The sequence below is a fragment of the Mytilus edulis genome, chromosome 7, assembly GCF_963676685.1.
Source record: "Mytilus edulis chromosome 7, xbMytEdul2.2, whole genome shotgun sequence".
Classification (NCBI taxonomy): Eukaryota; Metazoa; Mollusca; class Bivalvia; order Mytilida; family Mytilidae; genus Mytilus; species Mytilus edulis.
Genome location: NC_092350.1, coordinates 81,337,531 through 81,365,034, shown reverse-complemented (window position 1 = coordinate 81,365,034; position 27,504 = coordinate 81,337,531). Strand labels below are relative to the sequence as shown.

At 32.4% G+C, this 27,504-nt stretch overlaps 1 protein-coding gene across 3 annotated transcripts in view; it reads right to left on the bottom strand.

Annotated features, from left to right (window-relative positions):
• Nucleotides 1-4,166: 4,166 nt before the first annotated feature.
• LOC139482387 (putative leucine-rich repeat-containing protein DDB_G0290503) overlaps nt 4,167-27,504 on the bottom strand; it is a 47,879-nt gene continuing 24,541 nt past the window's right edge. For 2 of the 3 annotated variants that reach the window (XM_071266249.1, XM_071266250.1), the window contains exons 5-15: nt 24,719-26,397; nt 23,858-23,964; nt 21,334-21,409; nt 17,692-17,796; nt 13,408-16,282; nt 12,787-12,893; nt 10,282-10,439; nt 9,381-9,516; nt 7,871-8,068; nt 6,037-6,129; nt 4,167-5,152 (exon numbers count right to left, since the gene is read on the bottom strand). In XM_071266249.1, coding sequence (XP_071122350.1) covers nt 5,057-5,152; nt 6,037-6,129; nt 7,871-8,068; nt 9,381-9,516; nt 10,282-10,439; nt 12,787-12,893; nt 13,408-16,282; nt 17,692-17,796; nt 21,334-21,409; nt 23,858-23,964; nt 24,719-26,397 — 5,630 coding nt within the window. In that variant the 3' untranslated portion in view covers nt 4,167-5,056. Of the gene's footprint in view, nt 5,153-6,036; nt 6,130-7,870; nt 8,069-9,380; nt 9,517-10,281; nt 10,440-11,759; nt 11,777-12,786; nt 12,894-13,407; nt 16,283-17,691; nt 17,797-21,333; nt 21,410-23,857; nt 23,965-24,718; nt 26,398-27,504 lie in introns of those variants that run through there. The other variant, XM_071266251.1, reaches the window with a different exon arrangement.

Here is a 27,504-nt window from a genome sequence, read left to right as displayed (position 1 = left end):
TAATTCACTTTCTGACGCGTTTTCAGGACAATTTAAAACATATTTTGTCTTGTACCATTCAATTTCATTATCTGGGGCCAAATATAGCACTTACTGAACTTACTCCTTTGTCGACAATTTAAACGACTATAATTAGCTGTCATCTTTAAGGTAATAGTTCTAATGGATTTGTCAGCCAAATGAAGAAATAAATCATAGTTTTCTATATAAAGTTTATTAACATGTGTAACAATATTAACAAATATACATAATTTTGGCCACATTAACATCATGTTTTTACACTTAAGATCACCTGTCATTTAATATTATTAATAAGAGGCAGAAATACCTTGTCAGCTTTTATTTAGATATTTTTATATAATACCCCTTCATATAATTTTGATACGCAAAGAAAAAATAACCTCTCTAGCTATTTTAACACTTAAACCTGTCTTTACAAATCACCCTGTTAAATAAGAACTAATCATCTAATTTTGTTAATCATTAACATGATAGGAATGCTAAACTTAATTTACTTATTTAGCTTGTGCAAACTATAATTTTTGTCTAGTCCAATTAAGGTGGTACCCAACACTTTCACTAAAATAAATTTGGCTCGTTTAATTTTCTTAAAATTTTGACAAAATATTTACTTTGACCCTTTTACAAAAATATAAAAATTTAAAAAAATTTGAACCAACCGTTTTATCAGAAAAATTACACTGGTTATATAGCATTTTGACAAACACTTATTTTGATCATTGAGAAACTTAATATTCCCTTAACAACACAACGTAATTAAAACGTTTAGCTGATTTTACAGAGTTATCTCCCTGTAGTGTTAGGTACCACCTTAAAAGTATCAAATCTCAAAGTGCCTTGGTTATCTAATCAGTTCCCACTTTTGTTGTCATTGAATATTTAGATTCAGATTCAGATTCAATATTTTATTATGAATCTGAATCTGAATCTAATCAGTTCCCACTTTTGTTGTCATTGAATATTTAGATTCAGATTCAGATTCAATATTTTATTATGAATCTGAATCTGAATCTAATCAGTTCCCACTTTTGTTGTCATTGAATATTTAAATTCAGATTCAGATTCAATATTTTATTATGAATCTGAATCTGAATCTAATCAGTTCCCACTTTTGTTGTCATTGAATATTTAGATTCAGATTCAGATTCAATATTTTATTATGAATCTGAATCTGAATCTAATCAGTTCCCACTTTTGTTGTCATTGAATATTTAGATTCAGATTCAGATTCAATATTTTATTATGAATCTGAATCTGAATCTAATCAGTTCCCACTTTTGTTGTCATTGAATATTTAGATTAAGGCTGGTTAAAATGTTTAAGATCTACCAATTCAAGAATTCTAAGTCCTCCTGCTTGTTATTAAATCTTAAAAATGACATTGTAAAATAATTATTGAATAAAAATCAGAAATAAGAAATCTAAGGTTCTTGAAGAGATATAGGTTTAAGTTAATTTCAATCAATAAAAGAACCAATTAATGGCAGTGAAGTGATTTGTCCCATATCTTGTACAGACAGACAGATAGCTGTTAGACCCAACATATTTTTATCCATAAATTTAAGCTTACTTTGAAATATAGTTAACATTGTAATTAAGCCACACAAAAAATAATATAAAAGAATGAAATCAATTTAAGAACACTGACACAAGACACAAACTTGCCAAACAAGTCACTGGTTCTAATTCCACATAATAAAATCATCTCCTTGATGTAGAAACATAAAAAAAAAACAATGCCACTTTTTAAAACAAAATTTTTTATACAAATGTTTTCCCTCGCACATTTCAGATGGTTCATTATTGTGACATAAATAAATTGTAATACATGTAAATTTTCTACAATATGGCATGGTAAATTATCAATGTGACATTATTCATTATTATAATCTGGACTGTAAAAAGTGCTTTATTATTAGTACTGTGTCACATTTTTTTGTAATAATAAAAATCTCGCAAAAAATTCTGAAAATACAGTATAAAATAATAAATCAATTTCTCTTATGTCTAAGATTGAGCTGTGTATTCATAAACAGTTGACATATGTCTCACTTCTGTGCAATTTTACAATTGTTAAATTTCATTGTTTTCTAATCTGTATAGCTTCTTAATTCATTCTTTCCTGATTTTAAATAGATTGATATTTACAGAAAAGTCTGGACAGAGCCCAGAGACAAAATAAATATGAAAAACAAACAAATTCTGAAAAAGGATATCAAGTTAACATGATTAATAATGGTAATATGTTTAATGGAATAATTTAATGAGAGATTTTCTTTTCATGAAAGTTTTTTTCTGATGTCTTTCAATAAAGGCTGGCTCAAACATTTTCTCATTATCATTTTTAGATGATTACTTTATTTAATGATTCACAAAATGAAACGGATAACACAACCATCTTATCTCAATACAATAATTTAATATATGCAAGGACTATTTATGTTAGATAAAAGTCTTAACCAAAAAAAGAAGAACATCAATTTGAGAAAGGAAATGGGGTATGTGTCAAAGGGACAACAACCCGACCATAGAGCAGACAACGGTTGAAGGCCGCCAATGGGTCTTCAATGAAGTGAGAAACTCCCGTACCCATAGGCGTCCTTCAGTTGGCCCCTTAAAAAATATGTTTACAGGTACAGTGATAATGGACGTCATACTAAACTCCGAATTATACACAAGAAACTGTTATGAAAAAACTTTTTTTTGCCATTAATTATAGCTCCAGATCTTTTACATTATATGTCTATTGGTCAAAGTTTTTTTTAATTATATGTTTTAAAGCAATAAGGTAGTTATAATATCCTTCAAAAGGGGTATTAAAACTAAGAGAGGTTTTGACTAGCACTAGAAAGCAAAGTGTTTGTGTCTATTAACATCACTGAAGACAAAACAAAAATATTGTGTACAAAATAAAATATCTGAATTCCAACTTAACATAATGCTAAAAAGTCAGACAATAAACAAATACAACTTCAATAGAAAACATATAGCACATTTTTTGTATCAAACCAGATAAAGTGTGCAATATGTTTAAATATACAAAACAGTGGATATCATTTTCTCCATAGAAGCAACACAAATCATATATATATATTCATCTTCAGTATCAGACTTATTAGATCTATATATTATAATACAATGTGATGGGCCATGAAATATTTGTTAACATCATAATGAACTTGATTTGTAACAAAATATGTGTCCACAGATATGTTATAACTTAGGCCAGGATTTTTTAATTTGTTGATTTACGGATCCCCCGACACGATTTTGTCGATTTCCAGAATAAAAATAAAATTCACTTTTCATGCTTTATTTATTCCCGCCGACCCTAACAAATACATTATCCCTGAAAAATAATTAAAATATTCTTTTTTTATGAAATGAAATTCATTAATCACTAACAAAACACTTTCTGTTACAGTTCAAGTTTACGTTTTTAAAAATAGACATAGCTGACCTTGAAATGTTGTTTGCGCAAATAAATTTGCGGAACGAAACCTGTGTTTAAAACCATTTAAAAATAAGTTTGTTTCCCTTATTTGTCATCAATCCGTAAGATGCATCATCTCATAGAAATAGACTTGTCCAAATATGGACAGGTAAAAGACATCAAGTTAGAGTACTGAATATTAACAAATCATTTGGAACTCGCGTGTTTCATAGAAAATGAAAAAAATATTGTCTATTTGGATAAAAAACGTGAATGCATGACAACAGATTAACCCGATATTCTCGTTTTTCCAGTGGACGAGTCTATTACGTTCTTGACACGTGTGTTGAATTTTATTTTCGTACGACGTTTTTACATTTTTTTTCTTTATCAGTTTTCGTGCTTGAAGATCATTATTCACCATGTTTTCTGTAATTGATTAAGAGCTAATCGAATCTGTTTTTCTTGTTTGTGAAATGACTATTATTTTTCTTCTTTGTCTGTGCACCCCCCCCCCCTTTTTTTACGGGAAATTATAAACAATGTTTATGACAGTTGAGCAATATTATTTCATTGAACTAAAATTTAAGAAATTATGACAAAATAGCATAACAAATATATTGTTAGAAAGGTGAAATATATATTTATTTTGCATCTTTTTCTGTCTTGAGTGATACTTTTTTTCCTTTTTTTTCCAACCAACCGACCCGACTTTTTCATGGGGAAGATCCTTTAACCAACAAATTAAAAAACCATGGCCTTAATACAATCCTCCTCCTTGATTGTCACACAGTCAACAAGTTTACAAAGAGGTAGAGGTAACACACTTCTTACAAATAATCTCAGATATGTAAACAAAAAGATGATATAGTTGTGAACACAAAATGGTTGGTATTTTAACAAAAAGCACCAAAAACAAGTAAGAAGGGAATCAATAAAACAACTTCCATACAAATTGTAGACAAAATATACATCTCACTTTATCTTTTTCCTGGTACCATCATCCACAGATCAAATAATCTTAAACAAAATCAACTTTCATATTTCTTAACATCCCCAATAATTTTTTAACAGTTGTGAAGAGAACCTTTATGGTTTATTGAAAATTACCATTCGCATAATTTGTAACCAGTGGAAAAAAGAGAAAGAGAGAATCTTTAACATTGCATTGACACTATTTCTGCATAATTATATATCATTGGAGAGAGGCAGAATCTTTTAAATGTATTCACATTATTTCTGCATGCAGTAATTATATTTAGAAGAGACAGACAGAGAGAGAATCTTTTAAATCTTAAATTGTTTTGACATTATTTCTGCATAATTATATATCAGTGGATGAGAGATCTTTCAAACTTTTACTCTCAACATCATGCACGATTCTTCATCAGTTTGAAAACTGTTTAATTCTTTCAATACCAATAACATTCTACATAATTCTATAAACTGACCGACCATGGTTAACTTTTTGAAACATTAATATGACAACCTGTCTTGGCCACTGTCTTCAGAAACAACATATTGCACGAACTTTCTCCACAGGTCTGGATTCATAGCTTGACCTTTCACCTCTGGTCTTTTTCTGCAGAACATACGCTATTTTTAGGTTCCCAGCTTGGGAAAGTCATCTTCAAACAAGGCATGCCCCCGACATGTTGGGCAGGTTCTTTCTCTTTCATATACCCACTTACTGATGCACTACAAAATATACAATGAGTTGTAAAATACTATTGAAAAGTCTTTACTTGCCAAGAGAACTTTAATTCATTGATGCACTACAAAAAAAAAACGTCATTTATATGTAGGACTCTAAAGTGCGATGGGATGTTTTGGTACCATGGTCAGGCTAAAGTAAGATGGTTTGCACTAAAGTGCGAAGCTTCCATATGCTAAAGTCTGATGATCCCCAAAAGTATAAACGTACGAAACGCAGTTGGATTATGACGTCAACAGTTTATACAGACCAAAAATGGTCATGCTGTAAGATAGATTAAGAATATTTGATCAATATTTTTTTTAAACCAAATGTCTGTGACATTATTTCAAATCTAACTATGATTTGTCGGCCAAAACAAATGTGTTTTTTTTTAATGCTGAAAGAAGGACATTAGTGCTGCAGTTGACCTTGCATTTTACTATAGAGATACAAAATTATATATGCATGGGTTTCCTGTGTCCTATTTCTATTGGAAGTGAATGGATCCAATAATATCATTGTTCACATTGCAGTTTATTTTCTGGTTCCCTTTAAAATATTGTCGATTTTATTGAAAATAAAGCGTAAATAATAAATATTTTTAAATACGCCTAAATTGTTAAAATATTATTTAACAGGAAATACAGTATTTTGTCACATCCAAATTATCTTTTTAGCAATTAAAATGCAAATCAAAATGAGAACCTGTTCATGTAAAAAAAAAAAGTAATTTTTTCAATAACATATGTACAATACATCAAAATAATGGAAAACTAGACAGGTCTGTGCAATTCTTTTTTTTAGATACAAGAATCAAAGAATTTACCATGCAGGCACCTCATATTACCACTTGAAGTGATTACATGTATTTTACACTATGACTGACCTCAGTATGAAACTCATGTTTACAGTCTAACATCTTAGTCTCTCCGTACGACAACTCATCATGGCAAATCACACATATATCATCTTCATCATCCTACAATTACACAAAAATATAATAACTAAATAATATTAATAAAAATAAGAATAAAATACAATTTTTTTAAATCGATGTAAAAAATTTCCAGACTATGACTGCTTGGAGCTTGATACATTTTATAGACAATATGTTTTATAAAGAGCACATATTGATCTTTAGATGTCTTTGAGATGTTGTCATATTGGTATGTATCTAACATCACCATGCATTTTTTTCATATCCATGAATCTGGAAGATATGATTTATATTAAAAGCTTCTTACCCCAGCCAAAAGTGAAGCACAATAAATATATCAACACTTTTTACCAGATGGTAGAAATCCAGATTATGATATTTTATGTAAATTATTCTAAATCAATTCATATTGCACCATAGCACCAAATAGATTACATACTTGTCAAGTCTCATGTGGTTTTGTCCTGACCAAGTATCAACCCCATTACATTCTGTACTATAATTCAATCAAAGCAGTTCAAATGATTTTTGTAATTATATGAAGTAGGCCCATCAAGAGTCTGTAGTTTCATGTTTGGTCAACATGAACACAAAAATTTACAGCATTTGAAGCAACAATGTTGTATTTAAAAATTACTTAAGGATGTACTTAGGTGAGGTTATGGAATAAGTGACAAATGTTCGTACTCCTTGGTGTTTTTTTCATACAATACAAGGTAAAATATTTTACCCCATAACACCTATTTATCTTTTAACATACGACTTAATAGCTCATAAAAGGTCATTTGACAAAATTTAAGCAGATTCTTGATTTTCTTTCTTTTGTTTTGAGACCAAAATATTACCAATGTAAATATAAGGTAAAAGTCCAAGTCAGCCTTTTCTCGCCATATTTTATAAATCAAACATCTCGAAAAGGAGCTCCATGACCTATCAATATTTTTAGGTTTTTTTTATCCTTAACTAAGAGTCTTCCAGGTTAAAATATCAATTTTGAATTCTTAATTTATTTAATTTCACCTTAGATCACCTAATTACATCCTTAAAGTACCAAAATTTTTGAAATATCTCATTCATGATTTAAACTTTCATCAGGAATTGATTTAATTGAATGGATGGATGCATGTTGTTATCAAAAACAACTTTATAAATACTACTATCAATAAAGTTTAATGCCACACTTAAAAAATATTTTGGGTTGCCCAAACCCTACACAAGAGGTAGATATAGTGGGTAGGTAGGTTGGTAAGTTGACAATTTTGTTTTCTTCAGCAAAGAGAAATTGAAGTGTCAGATGAGTTTATAGATATAGGAAGATGTGGTGTGAGTGCCAATGAGACAACTCTCCATCCAAATATCAATTTATAAAAGTAAACCATTACAGGTCAATGTACGGGCTCGGCTCACACCGAACAACAAGCTATAAAGGGCCACAAAATTACTAGTGTAAAACCATTCAAACGGGAAAACCAACGGTCTAATCTTTATAAAAGCCGAGAAACGAGAAAAACATATAAATTACATAAACAAACGACAACTACTGTACATCAGATTCCTATTTAGATTTAGTCTTTATGCTTCACTGATTAAAAAAAGGTTCACATCTACAGGTATATAAAAAAATTTGAGAAGTCAGCTATTTTCAGAATAAGAAGGGTTAGGACAAACAAACATATTCCTTTTTATGGCCTGATAGTTGCTAACTTGAAGTCAGCTAGTAATTGATTGGAAGTCAATAACTCTCTTCACATCAACTGAATGCAATAAGTCAGAGAGCACTTACAATTAATTTTTCTGATGTGTGTAAAGCTTGCTTGGCCTTCATTGCATTGTATACTTTTATCCGATGGGCTCTCTCTTCCACTGTTTCCATGGTGACCTGATTGGATGGATGACCAGTGGCAATATTTTGAAGCTCCGCCTTCCTCCTGCCAGTCATTGTTGAAGACTTGCCTTTGACATCTGATGACTGCATAGGTCTCTGTTTATAAATACAGTAAGAACGATCATTAAACTCATTATAACATGACAACATATATTATAAATAAAAATAAAAACTTTCAATTAAGACCAATAATGACATTGATATTGAATCAATTTTTTTCCCTTCACAAATATGCTTGGATAGAGCCAACTTCTGACTGTGGAAAAAGTAAAATCACAAAAATACTGAACTCAGAGGAAAATCAATTCGGAAAGTCTATAATCACATGGCAAAATCAAATAACAAAACGCATCAAAAACGAATGGACAAGAACTGTCATATTCCTGACTTGGTACAGGCATTTTCAAATGTAGAAAATGGTGGATTGAACCTGGTTTTATAGCTAGCTAAACCTCTCACTTGTATGACAGAAGAAAACATTGTCAATGTGTTCCAAATTGTGTACAGTATCGGAGAACCAAAATGTTTTATATATGTCCTATTATGTAATAACAACCAATTTTATTCATTCAATGCTGCAATATATTTTTTAGAATCTTAAGATGTGTAGGTAAGTAGAGCTTTGCATGTACATTTGTATTTCAAGATACCTGTGTGTTGTCATATAGATATACTGCTTATATATTTTATTTGCACACTATCTGTTTTAGTGTTATGCATATGTAAATTTATAGGTAAAAAGCTCTCAAGATCCTACTATGTGTTACTGTTATTAAGTTCTGTGAACCCAAATCAAAGTGTATTTTCCTATTTGTATGCAGGATTTAAAATCAAAAGAAATACAATTATGGTCACCACAATTTCTAACTTTTCAGGGTCCATGCCTTAGAATTAAGTGATTGTCATATTCTACTAATCTATTGTGAAGGGCAAAAGGTTAAATGATTGTCATACTCTACTAATCATTGGTGAAGGGCAAAAGGTTAAGTGATTGTCATATTCTACTAATCAATTGTGAAGGGCAAAAGGTTAAGTGATTGTCATATTCTACTAATCTATTGTGAAGGGCAAAAGGTTAAGTGATTGTCACACTCTACTAATCATTGGTGAAGGGCAAAAGGTTAAGTGATTGTCATACTCTACTAATCATTGGTGAAGGGCAAAAGGTTAAGTGATTGTCATACTCTACTAATCATTGGTGAAGGGCAAAAGGTTAAGTAATTGTCATACTCTACTAATCTATTGTGAAGGGCAAAAGGTTAAGTGATTGTCATACTCTACTAATCATTAGTGAAGGGGGTAGGTTTATGGTATTTTTTCTTTATTTGTGCCATTTGGTTGTTGTCTTATTTAAATATACCATATTTCCTTTAATTTATATCATTTGTTCATTTTTACTTCCACAAACCTGATTATTTGTCATTTTGTGTTCATATTTTTTTATTATAACCGTCCTGGCTATCTCCATGATTTCTTTAACGGTCAGACCACTGAGTCCACCCCTGACCACTCGTACCTCTTGAATAACATCCATCACTTGGGTCCTGTAAATTGTAATCAAGATATACATATTATACAAATTAGTCAGACCACTGAGTCCACCCCTGACCACTCGTACCTCTTGAATAACATCCATTACCTGTGAACTGTAATCAAGATATACATATTATACAAAGGAGACAAGAGATCTAATATACTTCTGTTGTAAATGGTTGGCTTTTTTAATATATTTAGCACTGAATAAGTTTGTTTTGGTCTGCACGTGGCATGATAAAATTTTCATATTTATTTCTGTATAAATAAATTTGGATTTGGTTTTTTTCATCCATCCATGGTGGTGACAGTCTTATCTTTAATTTATTCACAAATGTTAAACATTATTTGGTGATATTTTGACTTAATGTAAATACCTATTGTATAAAAGTTGTTACACAAGAGAAAAAAGACTCTTGAAGGCCATACAGCAACCTATAATTGTTAAATTTATGTGTCATTGTGGTATCGTGTGGAGAGTTTTCATGGCACATCTACTTTTTTTATATTTTCTTTTACAAAAAATTTATAAGAAAGATTGCCTGAACAATTATAGTAAATAATCAATTAAAATTGTAAGCATTGCCAAGAAAAACTAAAATGTACTGTTTGTCCTCCAGTATTTAGCTATCTTGTCTTTTTGTTTTGGCTAGAATTCCCATATTATTTTTAGATCTCAAACAAACTGTCCATTCAAATTTGCATGAAATGCAAGACACAGTTAGAAATAGGATATGCACAATTTCTGTTCTGCCAAAGCTTCCATTTTACATTACCTTGTAAGTCCTGTATAGACTTCCATTAACATCTGAACTAGTCTGTCAAAGTTATTACTCTTGGTTGTCTTGTCTGCTGCAGATTTGTGTCGTATCCTACTGGCTGCTGGTTTCTTAACATCTGATGGTTTGGTTTCTTTCCTTTTCTTTTTGGTCACCTAAACATTCAAATTTGATTAATGTAAATGTATTATGAAGAGATTTAAGACTTTTTCTAGTCATTGACACTCATACCACATCTTCTTATATCTATTTGCATCTAAACAGTATACACCGGTGGATAGTTGCCTCATTGGCAATCATTTCACTACTCCTTGTTTCTATATTTATATACAGTTTTTTATGTTTACTAATTTAAATAGATGCATCTTCAAATTTTTAGTAAAGTCTTCTTTGTTTCATTTATTCTAGATCATTCCTTGTTAACTTACTGATCCTCTGAACCAGCTTATTTTTAAAGGTTAATGACTATGCAGTATGGGCTTTGCTCATTGTTGAAGGCCGTACTGTGACCTATAGTTGTTAATGTGTGTGTCATTTTGGTCTTTTGTGAATAGTTGTCTCATTGGCAATCATACCACATCTTCTTTTTTATATAGTAGTAAAATCAGAAATATTGTTCTTGTCTGTACCAGCATTGATTTCTGTTGCCTTCTAGGAACAGTTATTAATATCCTTCATCCTGTCAATGTTTGCCAATGAGAAAATGAGGATTAAACAAAGTGTTATTACAGCAAACAATACTACAAAAAGAGACATAAAACAAAGTGTGATGTATGAATGGCGTCATAAAAAAAATTCAATTCTAATCTTGGAATTGACACAGTATTATAGATGTATTAATAAAATAAAATAATAGTATGAATAATTAAACTTAAATTTTATATTAGATACATAAAATGAACAAAGACAACATCCAGGTTATCAGAACAATATTACAGTGTTTAGATTGTTTAAAGTATAGTTCATACAAGATAATTATAAGAAAGCAAGTTTACTTGGGTACACAATATTCTCTACAACAGCAAGCAGATAGGATGGAATGCATAAAGGGTGCAAACATGTAGAAATGTGATGGTGTTATCTCCCTTATAAATGTAGAAATGTGATGGTGTTATCTCCCTTATATATAATATCTTCATTTCTCATTTCAATTTTGTAAAATAATAAAATAAGAGAAACATGACAATCCTACAAGTTTAAATTGCAGTTTTATACTTTTTTGTCCAGGAATACAAAATAAGCATAGACAATTATTCCACTCAGTACAATTTTTACAATTGAAATGTAAAAGCTGGAACTTTGTAGAAATAATTCTATATAACATGGAATTATTTTTTAATATTCTTGTGGTACCTATAAAAAGCATGACGAAAAAGACAACGAAATATGTTTACATTTCAATGATTGAAAGATGATCCATGTTTATGAACTAGCTACAAATCTAAACTGCAAAGCAAGTGACACTCAAAACTCACCTATATCTCAAGTCTTGCTATAAAGTCAAATAAAATATAAATAAGAAAACAAATTCCATTACTTTACAGCTGTGTGAATATAACAGCACCTGCACATGAGGGTTATTCCATTAAAATGTTTGTGGTAGGGTAGGAAGGGAAGTTTAAATATTGAATGTGGGTCATGGGTCTTTTTTCAGTATGTGTCTATTACCATTATGCAAAATTATATAATAAATTGTTTTTGGTTGTGAGGATATTTTTTAAAGTCCTGTCCTAGCCTCCCACATACATTTTAATGGAATAGTCCTGAGTGTGTGAAACAACAATGAAATTAAATTTTCTGTTTTTTTTTTTCTGGTAATGAAATCACAATAACAATAGCCTTGTCGAGCCTTCGACTTTAGTCGAAAAAGGGAGACATAGCAATCCTACATTCCGTCAGCTTTGTCGGCGTCGTCCACAAATATTCACTCTGTGGTTAAATTTTTTTGAAATTTTAATAATGTACTTGAACTTTTTTGGATTTCTACCAAACTTGGACAGAAGCTAGTTTATGATCATAAGATAGTATCTAGAAGTAAATTTTGAAAAATAAAATTCCAATTTTTCTGTATTTTACTTATAAATGGACTTAGTTTGTCTGCCATAAAACATTATTCACTTTGTGGTTAAAGTTTTTAAATTTTTTATAACTTTCTTAACTATCCTGGATTTGTACCAAACTTGGACAGAAGCATGTTTCTTATCATAAGATAATATCCAGAAGTAAATTTTGTAAAAAAATAATCCATTTTTCCCGTATTTTACTTATACACATGATAAATGAAGTTTTCTTCCAGTTAATATTCATTACCCTTTCTAGTCCGTCTTATATATCCCACTTATTCCACAAAAAGGATGTAGAACCTACATTTATTGATTAATTTGCTCAATTCCCAAACATTTATGAAATATTTGCCACTGGACATTATCTATAAACACAAAAAACATTGAAACACAAAAATCAATAAATAGTGTTTTGTTTAAACAGGGAAGCAGTTCTCACCTGACACCAGTCTTCATCCTCTTCCTGTTTTTCTTTCTCTCCATCTACTTTCACATCTTCTGTTTTTCTTTTCTCTGGTAATGTTATTTCTTCTAAAGTGTCAACAGCTATTGAGATAAGACAAAGATATTTCCATATGACGGTTTAAATTATTAGCATATCAAACTAATACTATGATTATTTAAGTTTTTGTGCATTCCCACCTTCCACTTTCCAAACTCAAATTAAGCCATATATATATATATATATATATATCAATGTATACTATTTTTTTTTTATTATATTCAAGTGCTTAATATTTTTCTTTTGTATAATAAAATAACAAAATTTTGAAAACTGACTATATGCCATATGGGATTTTCTCATTGTTGAAGGCCATAGAGTAACCTATAAATATTTTTTTTGGTGTCATTTGGTCTCTTGTGGAGAATTCATCCCATATGCATTAGTAGCCTTGAGCTGTTTTCTGCTGTTTGTTCGTCTTTTTGACACATTCCCCATTTCCATTCTCAATTTTATTAGTGCATTCCAACCCCCATATAATTAATTCTAAAACACCTTTTAGATCTTTATCTTCTCAAGTCCAAAAAGCCTCTTTCTGAAATTGTTTGCAATACTTACATTCTTTACCAATATGAGATGCTAAAGGCCTCCTAGGGTCAAAATTGGGAACAAATGGTTCAGCATAGTCATCAACTTCATCATCCCAGCTTGGTTCAGATAAAACTGGTGGATGATTCACTTTGGTGTTCTCAAAACTACGTCTTTTCTTCTGCAGTCTTGGCGGTAAATTTGGTAGACCAGATGAGAACTGCCATTTCTTCTCTGCCTCTGTTGGACTTGGTGAGTTGCTATCAAATCCTGATAATTTTCCATGCAATATATCTTTCCTTCCTGAGTTTGGCTGAGATATATGTCTAGTCTTCTCCATGACGGGCAATGACAAAAGTGGTGGCTTCTTTTCTGGTGCCGGCAGAAGTGGCACTTTCTTACACTGTTCCACAGCTACATTTGAAGTTGCTGAATCAGCAGTTCTTGATTGAGGTAGATTGTAGGATAAAGTCTTACTGAAGGTGAAACCTGAACCAGTAACTTCCAGGGGTTTTTGGACAGTTGATTCTTTATTGAAACCGCTTAAAATATTAGCACGATTAGGGCTGATTTCTGTTTTCCTAAAGTCTCTTACACTTTCTGTACATCCATTGAAGTTAGAGCTATAAGTTGGTATTACCGTTGGTGGCACACTAGCAGGAACAGTGTCTGAAGAAATTTCGACAGAAAAATCATTCTTGCCACCAAAACCAGGTGGTCTGACCGTAGATTTTGGTGAAAGAGTGGAATCATCAATTATCGAGGAGCTCAATGATTTACTTGATTTGGTAACCATGTTTACTTTCTCTGGTGAACACAAGTATTTGTCCATCTTCAGTTCCAATGAATTAGAGTTGTTAACATTAGTTGTTGATTTGTTGCCATATTTAATAATGTCTGCCGGCTTTTTCAAAATTTCAGAGCCATCCCCTTGTAACATTGTTTTCATATTATTTTCAGTGGGTGTTATTGTTTTCATTGGAAGAGATTGGTCTCCTGACATGTTAACAATAGATTTCATTGATAGATCATAATTAGAACTTGCTACAGATGTTTTGATAGGCAGATTATGATCAGAACTTGTAACAGAGGATTTCAATGGTTTGTTCTGGTTGTCAAGAGCAGCATCACTTTTGCTGTGTTCAGCTTGACTAGAAAAATTCAGATTTGTTGGCAGAATATTTGTCTGATTTGTGATAGTATTTGGCATGTCTGTTCTATGAATCTGACTGGGCATTGTTTCACCCGCCATTTCCAAAGCACTTGTTGCATTTGCTGTTCCAGCAGTTTCCGTTCCAAAAGCCTGCATCTGATTGGCCAATGCAGCCCCATCTGACTTTCCAAGATAATTATGTAAAACTGACGTCTGCTGAAGAGCTATCATATTCAACATGACTGGATTACTGGCTAAATGTGGGTACACTTGCTTTAACTGCTGAACAACAGCCTCGTACAATGAATTATTTGTCACTTGAGACAAAAGTCCACTTTGATTTTGACAAGACAGATCTGGCTGAACATTTGACTCAAGATGACTTTGACACAGTGATGACATTGCACTTTCTTCCTGAGGTATAATTGTAGCATTATCACTTGTAGAAACTCCAATTACATTTGTGTTCAAATACGGCACTTGACTTTCTCCTTCAGTAAACTGTTCATTGTTTTTATGACTAGAATCAATATTTGCACTGGTTTGCTGCTGAGCACTGCTAGAATTCATTGTAGATGTAGAATCATTATCAGTTAATTGTTCAGATTGTTTCTCCACAGATTCTTGACTAGAACTTTTATTTGAGATGAAGAACTGATTTTCCTCGGAAGCTGAGAGTAAAACGGGAGTATGGCACTGTGACGTCTGCTGTGAGGCTGCAGACACGTACTCACTACTCGCTGAGTGATAGGACTTACTCATCTCTACATCGAAATCCAATTCATCATCGTCAATATCTTCTAAAGAACCTTTAATGTCTGTACTCTGTGCAATGGCCTTGTCTAGATTTTCATTTTTTACTGTATTGTCACTGTTTTCCACTGTAGATGCAATGCCATTGTTTTTCACAGTAGAAATCTCATTATCTGTTTTTACTGTAGACAACTTGATTTCATGTTTCACTGTTTTTACCTCACCTGAGCTTGGTTTTACAGACATTTCACTTTCATTCTGTTCTTTCAACAAGGTATTTTCTTCATCAAATTCCACCTTTTCATCAAGTTTCAAGTTAGCCTCAAGTTTCTCTAAAGAAGCCGATGCTTTCACTAATGTCCCTGACAATTTGACAGATGCTGGTGTTCTTTCAGAACTTATTTCTCCATTGTTAAATTTCTCAATACTTTGATCTGTCTTTCCCTCTATAACTATATTTGATTCTGTGCTTTCTTTCTCCAACTTCTTTTTCTTACTTTTCTTTCCTTTCTTACTCTTTGCTTTGTCCTTGACATCTATATTTTCTTTCCTTTCTTCGGAATTATCTCTAGAAACACCTTTATCCTCTAAAATCTCAACAGAATTTTCAGGTAACGTGTTGACTGCATTGCTATCTTTCAAAGCCTCTGTTACTAATGTGGTATGACTAGAACTATTCAAATTTTTAATTTCAGATTCGGCTTTTCTAACGGTAGATGAAACTTCCCTGACGACTTCCTTCATGACATTCAAAGTTTCTAACATGCTGTCTTTACCAATAGCAGTATGTTCTTGTACACAGTCAGAAAATAGTTTCATTGTACTGAGCATATCCTTGAACACAGTCATCAGATATTTAGTGGCTTCATCACTACCATCTAACTTGTGTAAAAGCTTTTTTATTGCCTCCGAGAGAAATCGTGTTTGATGTTCATTAATGGATGGGCTCTCTTTTGACAACATTTTCTCAGTCTGCACTTCTTTTGAATCTGTTTTGACCTGCAATACATATGATAGAGACATTCACAAAATTTTTTTGTTATTGCCACTTCATTATATTACTAAATGAAGTACTGTGAACCAACTTATTTCTGCAGATATTTTGTTTCCCATTGAGTCCTTTTTAGACCAAGTCAGAGCTGATTAATTGCAGGATTTTCAAATTTTCTTAATGTATTCAATTTTTACTAGTTTTTGATGATTTTCATTCGTGTCACGATAATCCCAAAAATAAATTGCATAATCGTGAATATTAGTTGGTTTACAGTACATGCAATTGCACACTTAGCAAAGGCAAAATTCTTATCATAGTTTACAAACATTTCAACAAGTTGTCCTTGACTTCTGTCTTTTAGTTATGCAAAAATTGAAGATGTGCAATCATGATCATTGACAATTACTCAAGCTCTCAACATTTGTTATGCCCTGTGGTTCAAGTTGCTTAAATAACTGTCCCCAGTCTGGAACTTTTTCTAAGAATGTTTTTTCTGTTGTTTTGTTATAAAATTATGATATTAGCAGATCTTATTAAAAATTGTTGATTTTTTCACATTTTTTAAAAATGGTGAAATTAAGATGGATTTGATTTTATTTTTGGTATTTTAACGCCACTTTTAAGCACCACATTTAAGCTATTTCGTGGTGGCCAGGTTTTATTGGTGGAGGAAGCCAGAGTGCCTGGAGAAAACCATAGACCATCGATGGGAAAACTGACAATCCTAGTCAATTATGATTGGGATCAAATGCAACCGCACAAGCAGGGTTTGAAGTCACAACTTCAGTATTGACTGGCTAGTGATTACAGAAGTAACTTTTAGACCACTAAGCCAACAAGGCCAGAAACGAAAATAGATGAATGGATTGTCCTTTTGGTTTTGCATATTTTAATTGGTTGAGAAAGACAGAGTGCCAAGAAAGAACAACCAACCAAAACTTGCTATCCTAGTCAATTAACATCAAAATTGAACCCAATTGTCTTGTGTTGTGTTCAAACTCAAAACTTTTGTGTTAATCACTTTGATGCAAAGAATTGTTATCATGATATGTTGTTGCTGAATGTCATCTAACAGTTACTATCAGGTAACAGTGGACATAGTTATCCTTCCCGTAATATCATTTTCATTCCAAGTCAAACCGTCTTTGATCAAACTCCTAATTGCTGTGCAATTTGCAATAAAGCAATACCGGTAAATACTATTTTTTTGAAAGTTCTTGGTTAACCCAGCCATGGATCAAACAAACAACTGTATAGCTTATTTTTTTCGCAAGGTGTAAATTTTCGTGTACATGCAAAGGTATTGATAATTTTTTTGAATCTGCCAAAAATAATAACAGCAAAAATATATTAAATGAAAATAGAGAAATTTTACACCAGCGAATAACCCGCTATACGTATATATAATACATACCACAGATGATATCATAGAGTCCATATCCAATGTAACACCAAAGTCAGGTACTTGTTCAAACAGGATCTTCTCATCTAATACCTTCTCAAACTGAGCAAGTTTATTCTACAACACAATTCCAAAAGTTACTATGTATTCTCAGATGTCTGAATTTGTTAAAAATTCTAAACTAACAATTGACAAGAGTAAAAACATTGAAATTCTTTTTGTCTCAGTCATACAAATTTTGAGTAGCTTTATTGTTTGCAAGATCAATACAAACATAACTGACGCCACCATTCAGGTGCAAGCAGTTAGTTGCTTAAAGGTTTAAACCTATTTGCGATTTCCACTCTAAATACTTCATTAAACGTAGGTAGTTCAGTGCAATTAATTACTCATAAGAACTCACAACCTCAGTGAGCACTGCTAGGTATATAAGGAATGTAGATAAACTTAATTTAAAAATTTTGTTTTTGTTCATGGTTAGAGGCCTTACATTCTCTTCAACCTCTGTCTTTGTTTGAAAGTTGTACAGATGTACAATTAAGGAAGTTCGCTTCTCAGTTTCAAAATACCAAGCTTTTCACAACACTAGTATATATTGATAGGGGATTTATAAAGGAACCAAAAGAGCAAAAATAAAATATAGATCAATGTACTTGTTTTCCAGATATAAGCCATTGAAATTTTGTAGGAAAATGTTCTCTTGATTTTTTATAGCTTAATCATATATGTTTATGACTGATAAGTTAAAGTTTTCAAAAACTATTAAAAAATAACAACCATTTTATAAGATGTTACAGATGGCTTATAATTATACATGTAAAAGATTTATAAAAAGAAAAATGGAGGTTAATGGGCATTTTTTTAAGGCATTCAAATGGATAAAACCAGAGGATTCTGAAAATCTGACAAAATTGTCAAAACATGACAAGCGAACTTCCTGAAAATTGCCTAATGACTCCATATTTTATATGGTTATGGTATCTAAGCAGTTTAATACCACACACACTAAGACTAAAGTGGATTTTCTCACTTCAAGCCATCCATAGTGAAAATCAACACAGAAGGGGGATAGGACCTTTATTGGGACTGTGGGATTGGGTGTTTTTCTGGATGTCGGGTTTCAATTTATTCAAAATCTGGACCACAGGATTTTGTGTTTTTAACCCTTTCGCCGATGAGTCCCGGTTTACCGGAATTCACGCTTCAGACAGCTGATGACGAGTCCCGTTTTACCGGGATCAGAATACATCTTTTATATTTTCCGCTCAAAACAGTGCAAACATGAGTTATCTTTCTTTGATGAATACCCAGATGAAAGTGTAAACATGGCGCTTCCGTTTGTTGAAAACCGTGTCAAAATCAGAGGAAATTTACGGAATTTACGAGAATTTGAAATGAGGGAACATTTTTTTTGAAAGAAAATGGAAGAATTGAAGCCAAACTAGTATACTTTTTTGACATAATATGTCGTTTTATGTACAAAACACTTGGAATGGACATCGTTCAGTGTGAGGAATTTGTACAGCCTCATAAAATTTTTCAAAATTTTGCCGTTTTGGGTGAAAAAATTACGATTTGGGGTCAAAGAGCAGAATTTTGAGAATTTCACCTCTATAATGCTGAAAATTTGAAAATTTGAATATTTTATGAAGAAAAAATTATCAAAACATAAACAAGAGGCTGTCACAACGACAGCAAACCGGATTTATTTACATTTATTTGTGTCCTGGCAATATCACAAGAACCATTACTGATGAATGGTGAAAGTGAAAATCATCAGTATCAAATTTGACCTCCATTTTGTCATCAGTATCAACATTTTGAAATAATAATATTTGAAAAGCTTAGATTGAATGGTTCATGAGTAAATGCAACAACGTGAATGGAAACGCCATTTTACGATCTTTCAAGAAACATAACTCCTGAACAGTAAAAGTCAAAATCGTCATTATGGAACTTGACCTCTATTTTGTCATCAGTAACAACATATTAAAATTTCAAAAGCTTTGGATGAATGGTTCATGAGAAAATGCACGGACACGACGGGAAACACCATTTTTCAATCTTTCAAGAGCCATAACTCATGAACGGTAAAAGTCAAAATCGTCATTATTGAACTTGACCTCCATTTTGTCATCAGTAACAGCATATTAAAATTTCAGAAGCTTTGGTAGAACAGTTCATGCATAAATGCACGGACACGACTGGAAACTCCATTTTTCAATCTTTCAAGAACCATAACTCCTGAACGGTAAAGGTCAAAATCGTCATTATTGAATTTGACCTCCATTCTGTCCTCAGTAACAACATATTAAAATTTGGGAAGCTTTGGTAAAACAGTTCATGAGTAAATGCACGGACACGACTGAAAACTCCATTTTTCAATCTTTCAAGAACCATAACTCCTGAACGGTAAAAGTCAAAATCTCCATTATTGAACTTGACCTCCGTATAGTTGTCAGTAATAACATATTAAAATTTTAAATGCTTTGGTTGAACGGTTCATGAGTTAATGCACGGACAACATTTGATTGCCGCCTTTCAAGAACCATAACTCCTGAACGGTAAAAGTCAAAATCGCCATTATTGAACTTGACCTTCGTATAGTTGTCAGTAATAACATATTAAAATTTTAAAAGCTTTGGTTGAACGGTTCATGAGTTAATGCACGGACAACATTTGATTGCCGCCCGCCCGCCCGCCCGCCCGGCCGCCCGGCCGCCCGACCGCCCGCCGTACATCCCCAAATCAATAACCGACATTTTTGTCACAAAAATCCGGTTAACAAAACTGTGAACATGGTGTTAGTGAATGAAATAAATACACAAATAACTACAAACAAGTTTTTATTGACATTTATTATGAAGATCTCCCACTTGAGTAAAAGTAGCCAGGGAAGCCATCGTCTCAGAGTAGCTTCTGTCTGGGCAGCAATCGGTGAAAGGGTTAAGCCCCGGTTGCGGGATCAGGACCCCTTCTACCAACACCCATCCCCCCTTTCCCCAACACAGAGTGTGTAAAATTTGTGCAAGTCTCCAGTGAAAATGCTTCAAACCAGGACTAGCAATTTCTCTTCATGCATAATAATCAGAATTCAAACTACTTTAGTCTTTACATAAAAAATATTATTTAGCTTTAGAATTCTCTATTGAAGAATATACTGTAAATTCAGAAATTATTACAAGCTCTTTATTATTGCGAAAAATGCGACAGGGTAATAATCGCAATAATTTAAACTCACATTTTGAAAAAGTTTATATGAATGAAACAAGATTGTTTTCAATATCGCAAAAATTTAAATCGCATTGTGTGGTCCAAAATGACAAAATCACAATAATAAATCCACGCAATAATTTCTTAATTTACAGTATCTATGATTTGACAGCGGACAGGTACATGTATATAGGACTAAAATCTACATGAGCTGTTGTTTGTTGCTATCTATCACAATGTTTTCTGTTTATTGTTTTGAACATGAATCAGGCTGTTAGTTTTCTTGCTTGGATTGTTGTCATTTAGCTTTTCGTAGCTTGCTTTGCAGTTTTTGTTTTTTTCATCGTTGAAGGCCATAGTTGCATACTTCTATGTCATTTGGTCTCAGGTGGAGAGTTGTCTCATTGGCAATCATACATCATCTTCTTATTTCTATATTACCTTTAACCTTTGTATCTCTCCTTTTATGTACAATATTCTAGTCTCCACAACATCAGCTACTTTGGACCGGTCACCACTACAATTGAAAAGACTCACCACTACAATTGAAAACACTTGATTGATGTGTTGCTGTTTAACAAAGCATGACAAACATACTGTATCACAGATCAAATATATGGTTCAAAGTGTGTTAATTTACGTTTTTTGATTGAGTTAAGCCTTCCAATTGATAATTTATTGTGTTTTTTTTCTATGTTGTGATGTTATACTATTGTTTCAGAAAAAGGGAGAAGGTTTGGTACCATTTAAATGTTTAATCTCGCTGCAAATGTTTGCTTCTGTCCTAAGTCAGGAATCTGATGTACAGTTGTTGTTGTTGTTTATGTAATTAATACATGTTTCTCGTTTCTCATTTTTTATATATAAGACCATTGGTTTTCCCATTTGAATGGTTTTACACTAGTAATTTTGGGGCCCTTTATATCTTGTTGTTCGCTGTGAGCCAAGGCTCCGTGTTGAAGGCCGTACATTGACCTATAATGGTTTACTTTTATAAATTGTATTTGGATGGAGAATTATCTCATTGGCAATCATACCACATCTTCCTCTATCTATATAAATCGAGAAATTTTCATAGACATTTTAACCCTTACCATGCGGTACCCGTCTTTTGACGGGCGGACCCTAATAACCGTTATTTGGCTCCAATGGCGTTCCATACTTTTAGAAGTCCACCTTATGATACTTATTTTAAAAGTTATGCATGTTCCGTCAACCTGAGGCTATCCATATTCACGTTTCTCATGTATAAGTAGCATTTTGAGCACAAATACGGACTTGAAAAATTGAAATTGGCTAAAACTCGGTTTTCTGGAGGGGTAGGCTTCACATCTGTATCTTACACAAGAAGTTCAGAGGCATAAAACTGGCAAAGATAGTGCAAACCCACAGCCATATAACTACTGATCATTATTATTATTGAAATACGCATAGGAAACAACTACTTCCGGTTTTGGGTCCATTCGAAGTCAAAAATCGGCAAAAATCGTGAAATTCGGTATTTTGGGTCCAAATGACCTTCTGTAGACTGATGAATCAAGATCAGATTCACTCCGACCTAACAACTGTTGGGGTCAATTTGTTCACTAGGGTCCACTCTACACGCAGGCTACAGCTGGATACCTTAACCAGCAACCCTGGGTCTTCTGGGTCAAGAGAAGGGGTGAAAGATCGGCAAAATTGACGCTTTTTGCACCTGTTGACCCACTTTGGGGCAAATTCCCGCCAAAAAAATTTTAACCTACAGGTAAGGAATAATACAATCATGTACTCAAAACTATGAAAAAATAATTCCAATGATTCAAAGATAGTCCAAATGAAGAAATTTAAACCCCATGAAAATTCATAACTGTACTATAACATCAGTATTTATCAACTGATCCATTCATTCTGTAAATTAGCAAAGGCTCAATATGTCTGGTTGTGCTTAATAATTCTTAAACAATGAAGAATGGTCTAGAGTGGGGTGCTCATTTTCGCCACATATTTCCATGTTTTCTACAGTTTATGGGCAGGTCTAAATATTTTTGAAGTATACTGATATTTCTATATGGAGATAATTTCAAATGCAAAATATTCTTAAGCTTGAAAACGGGTTTGTTTGAAAAAAATCATTGGAAAAGTTAGATTAAAGGGTGTATGAAATTTCTGGATGTTTTGTCAATGGGGGACACATATTCGCCGTTTTTACACATCTATTTAAAACCAAATAACCGCAGCTTTTAACAATTTTTATCAAATCAATTGCATTATAGATGAATAGCAGACATTTCAAAGGTGTAAAGAATTCAAAATTAGGGCATTCAGTCAAATATTTAATTAGAAATACTTCTTTGAAATCATGTTTTTATTCAGGAAATTGTCCGAAAATCGTTGTCCGTTTTTCGGTCATTTTCGGTAGGAGCCGCAATTTTGTATCAGTTTAAAAAAATATCATATTTGATATAAAAATATAATTTATTGGTACATTTCTTCCATTTCAGCCATCCTTTGAAGTTTTTACACCTCAAAATCCTAAAACGGCGAAAGTGTGTCCCCGGCGAAAATGAGCACCCCACTCTACACTGAACAAATATTAAAACATACGGACACAGAAAAAAGTACAAAATGGCAAAAACTCTTATCAAATTCTCCTTAAAAATAAAATGTGCAAAATGTTTTTACCTAATTTGGTTCTCAAACTTTCTTTTTATGTGTTACATATTTGTTTTTTTTTCATTTTTTGTTTCATAAAAAGTGCACTTTTTAGTTTTCTCTTTTGGATTGATTTACTTTGTCATTTCTGGGCCTTTTAAAGCTGACTATGCGGTATGGGCTTTGCTCATTGTTGATGGCCATACAGTGAACAGTGATACAGTTGTTAATTTATGAGTCATTTGGTCCCTAATGGAAAGTTTACTCATTGGCAATCATAGACATACCAAATCTTCTTATTTATAATTTTAAAATACCTGACCCTACTTACAGATGGGAGAAAACTGAGTAAATCTGGTACTTAGAACTCCTGATATGCTGTATCTCTTGTTCTAGCTGTTGATAGCAGACATAGTACCTTGTCTTTAATAGCTCCCTCTGAAATAAAGGAAGAAATATCATATTTAGCTAAGTATAGTACACAGTTGTGTTCTAGCTGTTGATAACAGACAAAGTACCTCGTCCTCAATAGCTCCCTCTGAAATAAAGGAAGAAATAATACAAAATCATACTTGTCAATTTTACACAAAGTTAAACAAACTATTCACCATGTTCACTATATATACGAAAATGCCAGTATCAAGTCAGGAATATGATATAACAATGTTATCCATATGTTTGATATGTTCATGATATTTGAGCTTTTGATATGCCATTTGAATAAGAACTTTCATTGGAGTTTGATATTTTTGTCATTTTACTTTTTTTTATACTCAAAACTGTTGTGATGCTATTTTGCTTATAAATGAAAAAACTTTGATTTTAATACTCTCAACTAACATGTAGTCTGTTGGGTGTAAAAGAATAAAACATATAGTTTGATTAGAGTACATAATTTTGCATTGAATATTTATCTGGATAGTTTATAAACTCAGTTGTTGGCTATTTGAGCTATTTTTATCAAAAATCAACTTTTTAAAAATCTAAAACTCCTCAATGATTTTTTTCTAATCCATGGACACTACATATTTGACATTTCAAACCTTCAGCTTGCAGAATACCTTTGATAACTAATTACAGCAGAAAACAGTCCTCAAAAAAGAAGAATTGGAATTTTTGATGATCTTAAGCGATTTTTTCTAATCCTAATTCTTAAAAATTGGTTATTCAACATAATTAATGCCTTTCCTACCTGTGCTTCTATCAATTTTTGTTTCAGTGAATTTTCATTTTCATCAGTCTGAACACAAACATCCAAATGACCATGATCAACTTCATCTGTATTTTCATCGATGAAAAAAACACTTTGCTGATCAAACATGGATTCAACAGTGTTTACAACAATTTCTCTTACATCACATGTTTTTGTCTCTACAGATTTATCACAAACTTTTGCATGTTTTGTATTTGTCATGGCATCATTGACCTCAGCAGAGTCTGTCTGAGTTTCTGTAGACTGACCAGTTGAATACTCAAGTTTGTAATAATCTTTAAAATCAATAGACTCTTGGTAAAGATTTCGTTCAATATTTGCATTGCTTTTGCTATGTCCCGTCTTTGGAACATACATTGGAATCACGGAGGGAATAAATTCAGGCACGTCTGCTTTCAAAGATGTTGAATAACCTGGTTGCTGCAAGTTATTAGCATATTTAAAACCACTGGGTTTAAACTCTGGTGATTGTGGATTCAGTTCTATTGTTTCATTTTCTACATTTTTCAAATCTATATGTAATGGACGTTTATCATCTGAATTTTCGATGTCATCAATCCAACTCCAACTGTCTGTCGCATTGATTTCAAAATGGCTGCTAGCACATTGTTTATTTTGTTCCTGTTCAGAAACTGGTATGGAGGCAGCCAGATAACTCTCCAAGTCACTCTGAGGTGTCTGACTTCTACTTCCACTACTCTCTGAAGCATAGTTCACACCTAAACTTTCAAGTTGATCACTACCAGATAATGTCAAGGAATCCATTGCTTTCTTGCGTCTCCTTTCTCTAACTCTGTCGATGGTATCTTCTGCTCTTAACTCTTGTAAGGCAGACGAGATTGCCTTTTGAACAAGTTTATTAGCAATCTCAACCAGTTTTTCATCTTCTGTAACAGTCCTGTCGTTCCCGTCTTCGTCTTGAAGAGTATCAGACATATACAGTGAATCAGTATCTTGACTCAGTCTTCGTGTTGTCTCAACGATAGGAGTTTTAATAACGCCATCTTTGAAATGCTCCCAATCTTCTGGCGCGGCTGCATCTCTTGGTGACTGCAACTCTGGCGTAGATAAATCATCATAATCACCAACATCTGGAGCATAATTTGTTCTCCTAAGTGCAGTTAACATTTGTTCGTAATTGCTTTTCTTTTTGGATTCTAATGCGTATAAAATATGACTGTTTTCTATACCATTAACTTCACTATCTACAGCAATTTTTTCATTAGAAGATCCTAATTCTAAATTCATCTTTTCTTTACTGCACCATGTCTTTTTCCATCTATCGGCTGATAAAACAGGAAAGTTTTGATTGTAGTCTCCCTTGCCCAATGAATCGCCTAGGCCAACCTTTGAAGATCTGTTCGAGGTTTTTATATCTACTACGGATGATGATTCAGAACTTTCAGATTCTGAGTGCATTCGCTTCTTAGGATTCTCGATTTTAATGCCATATTTTGAAGCTTTCTGCATAAAATTTTGAGTATTAGGGTCCTCAGCCATTTCTTTCCTGTTCTTTTCTTCTTCAACTTTCCTAAATATTTTTGCAGTAGTTTGATTGATTTTGTCAGATTTTGTTACGATGTTGATACCATAATGAGATGCTTTAGCTTTAAATATTTCTTCTGGTGTCTGAGCTTTTGTAGACTGATCTATTTGGCCTACAAAATGAATAAGAAAAATTAACATCTCTATCAATAGTGGGGGAAACCTATATGTTAGACATGAAGAAGTTACTACATTTTCAGACCTCTTTAGTCAAAAGCAGACATACTTATCTCTGGGCTCTGACTGTTTGTTTGTATAAGTCAGTTCCATAAATGCTCTTTTTAAGCATTCATAGGATACAGTATCACAATAAGCTGAATAACTAAAAGAACCTTAGAATAAAGTAACAATAATGGTTGACAAAAAAAAAAGGTCACTGATTCAAATTTAAGGAGTTAGGTCCCTTAACCTTTATGTCTACCTATTTATTTCAGTCTAGATGGTGATTTTTCAGTGAATGTGAGGAAATTTTGGGGGTGACCCGGTGATTCACTCTAGATTATAGTTTAAGTCGAACAGAATTAAAATGAATGTAATCTCTCCAAAATCAACTAATTTGACTGAATCACTCAGGGCTGTATTGATATTCTGACTGTAAAACCATTCATAGTACCCAGTGAAGGCATTTTGAAATTCACCAAGTGCAGAGTGTTTTTGTACAAAGAAACAGAAATTTTACCACATTTTTAAAGTGCCATGTATGTTTAAATGTAGCAGTTCATACAATAACCAAGAACAATTATTATCAATATTACTGCAAGCTGTAAACATAGTTATTGACTGACATTTTTTAGTTTTTGGTGGGGTTCGTGTTGTTTATTCTTTAGTTTTCTATGTTGTGACATGTGTACTATTGTTTTTCTGTTTGTCTTTTTCATTTTTAGCCATGGCGTTGTCAGTTTGTTTTAGATTTATGAGTTTGACTGTCCCTTTGGTATCTTTCGTCCCTCTTTTATTTTATTTATGGGATATCAATTTTCATGGATTTATTTTTCGTAAAGCGGTAGAATGTTCAACAAAAGTACAAATTTTCTGTAGACTTGTATGCAGACTTTGGAGAAATTGTAAAATAAAAAATCCATGAAAATTTTTTTTCTTTCCTAAAATGGACATGTGTACATATACTTGTAACTATGAAATTAAATGAACTTACAGAAACAAACAATAAACTAAAACACAGACCGACACCACATAACATCAACAAAGACAATTTTCTAAAA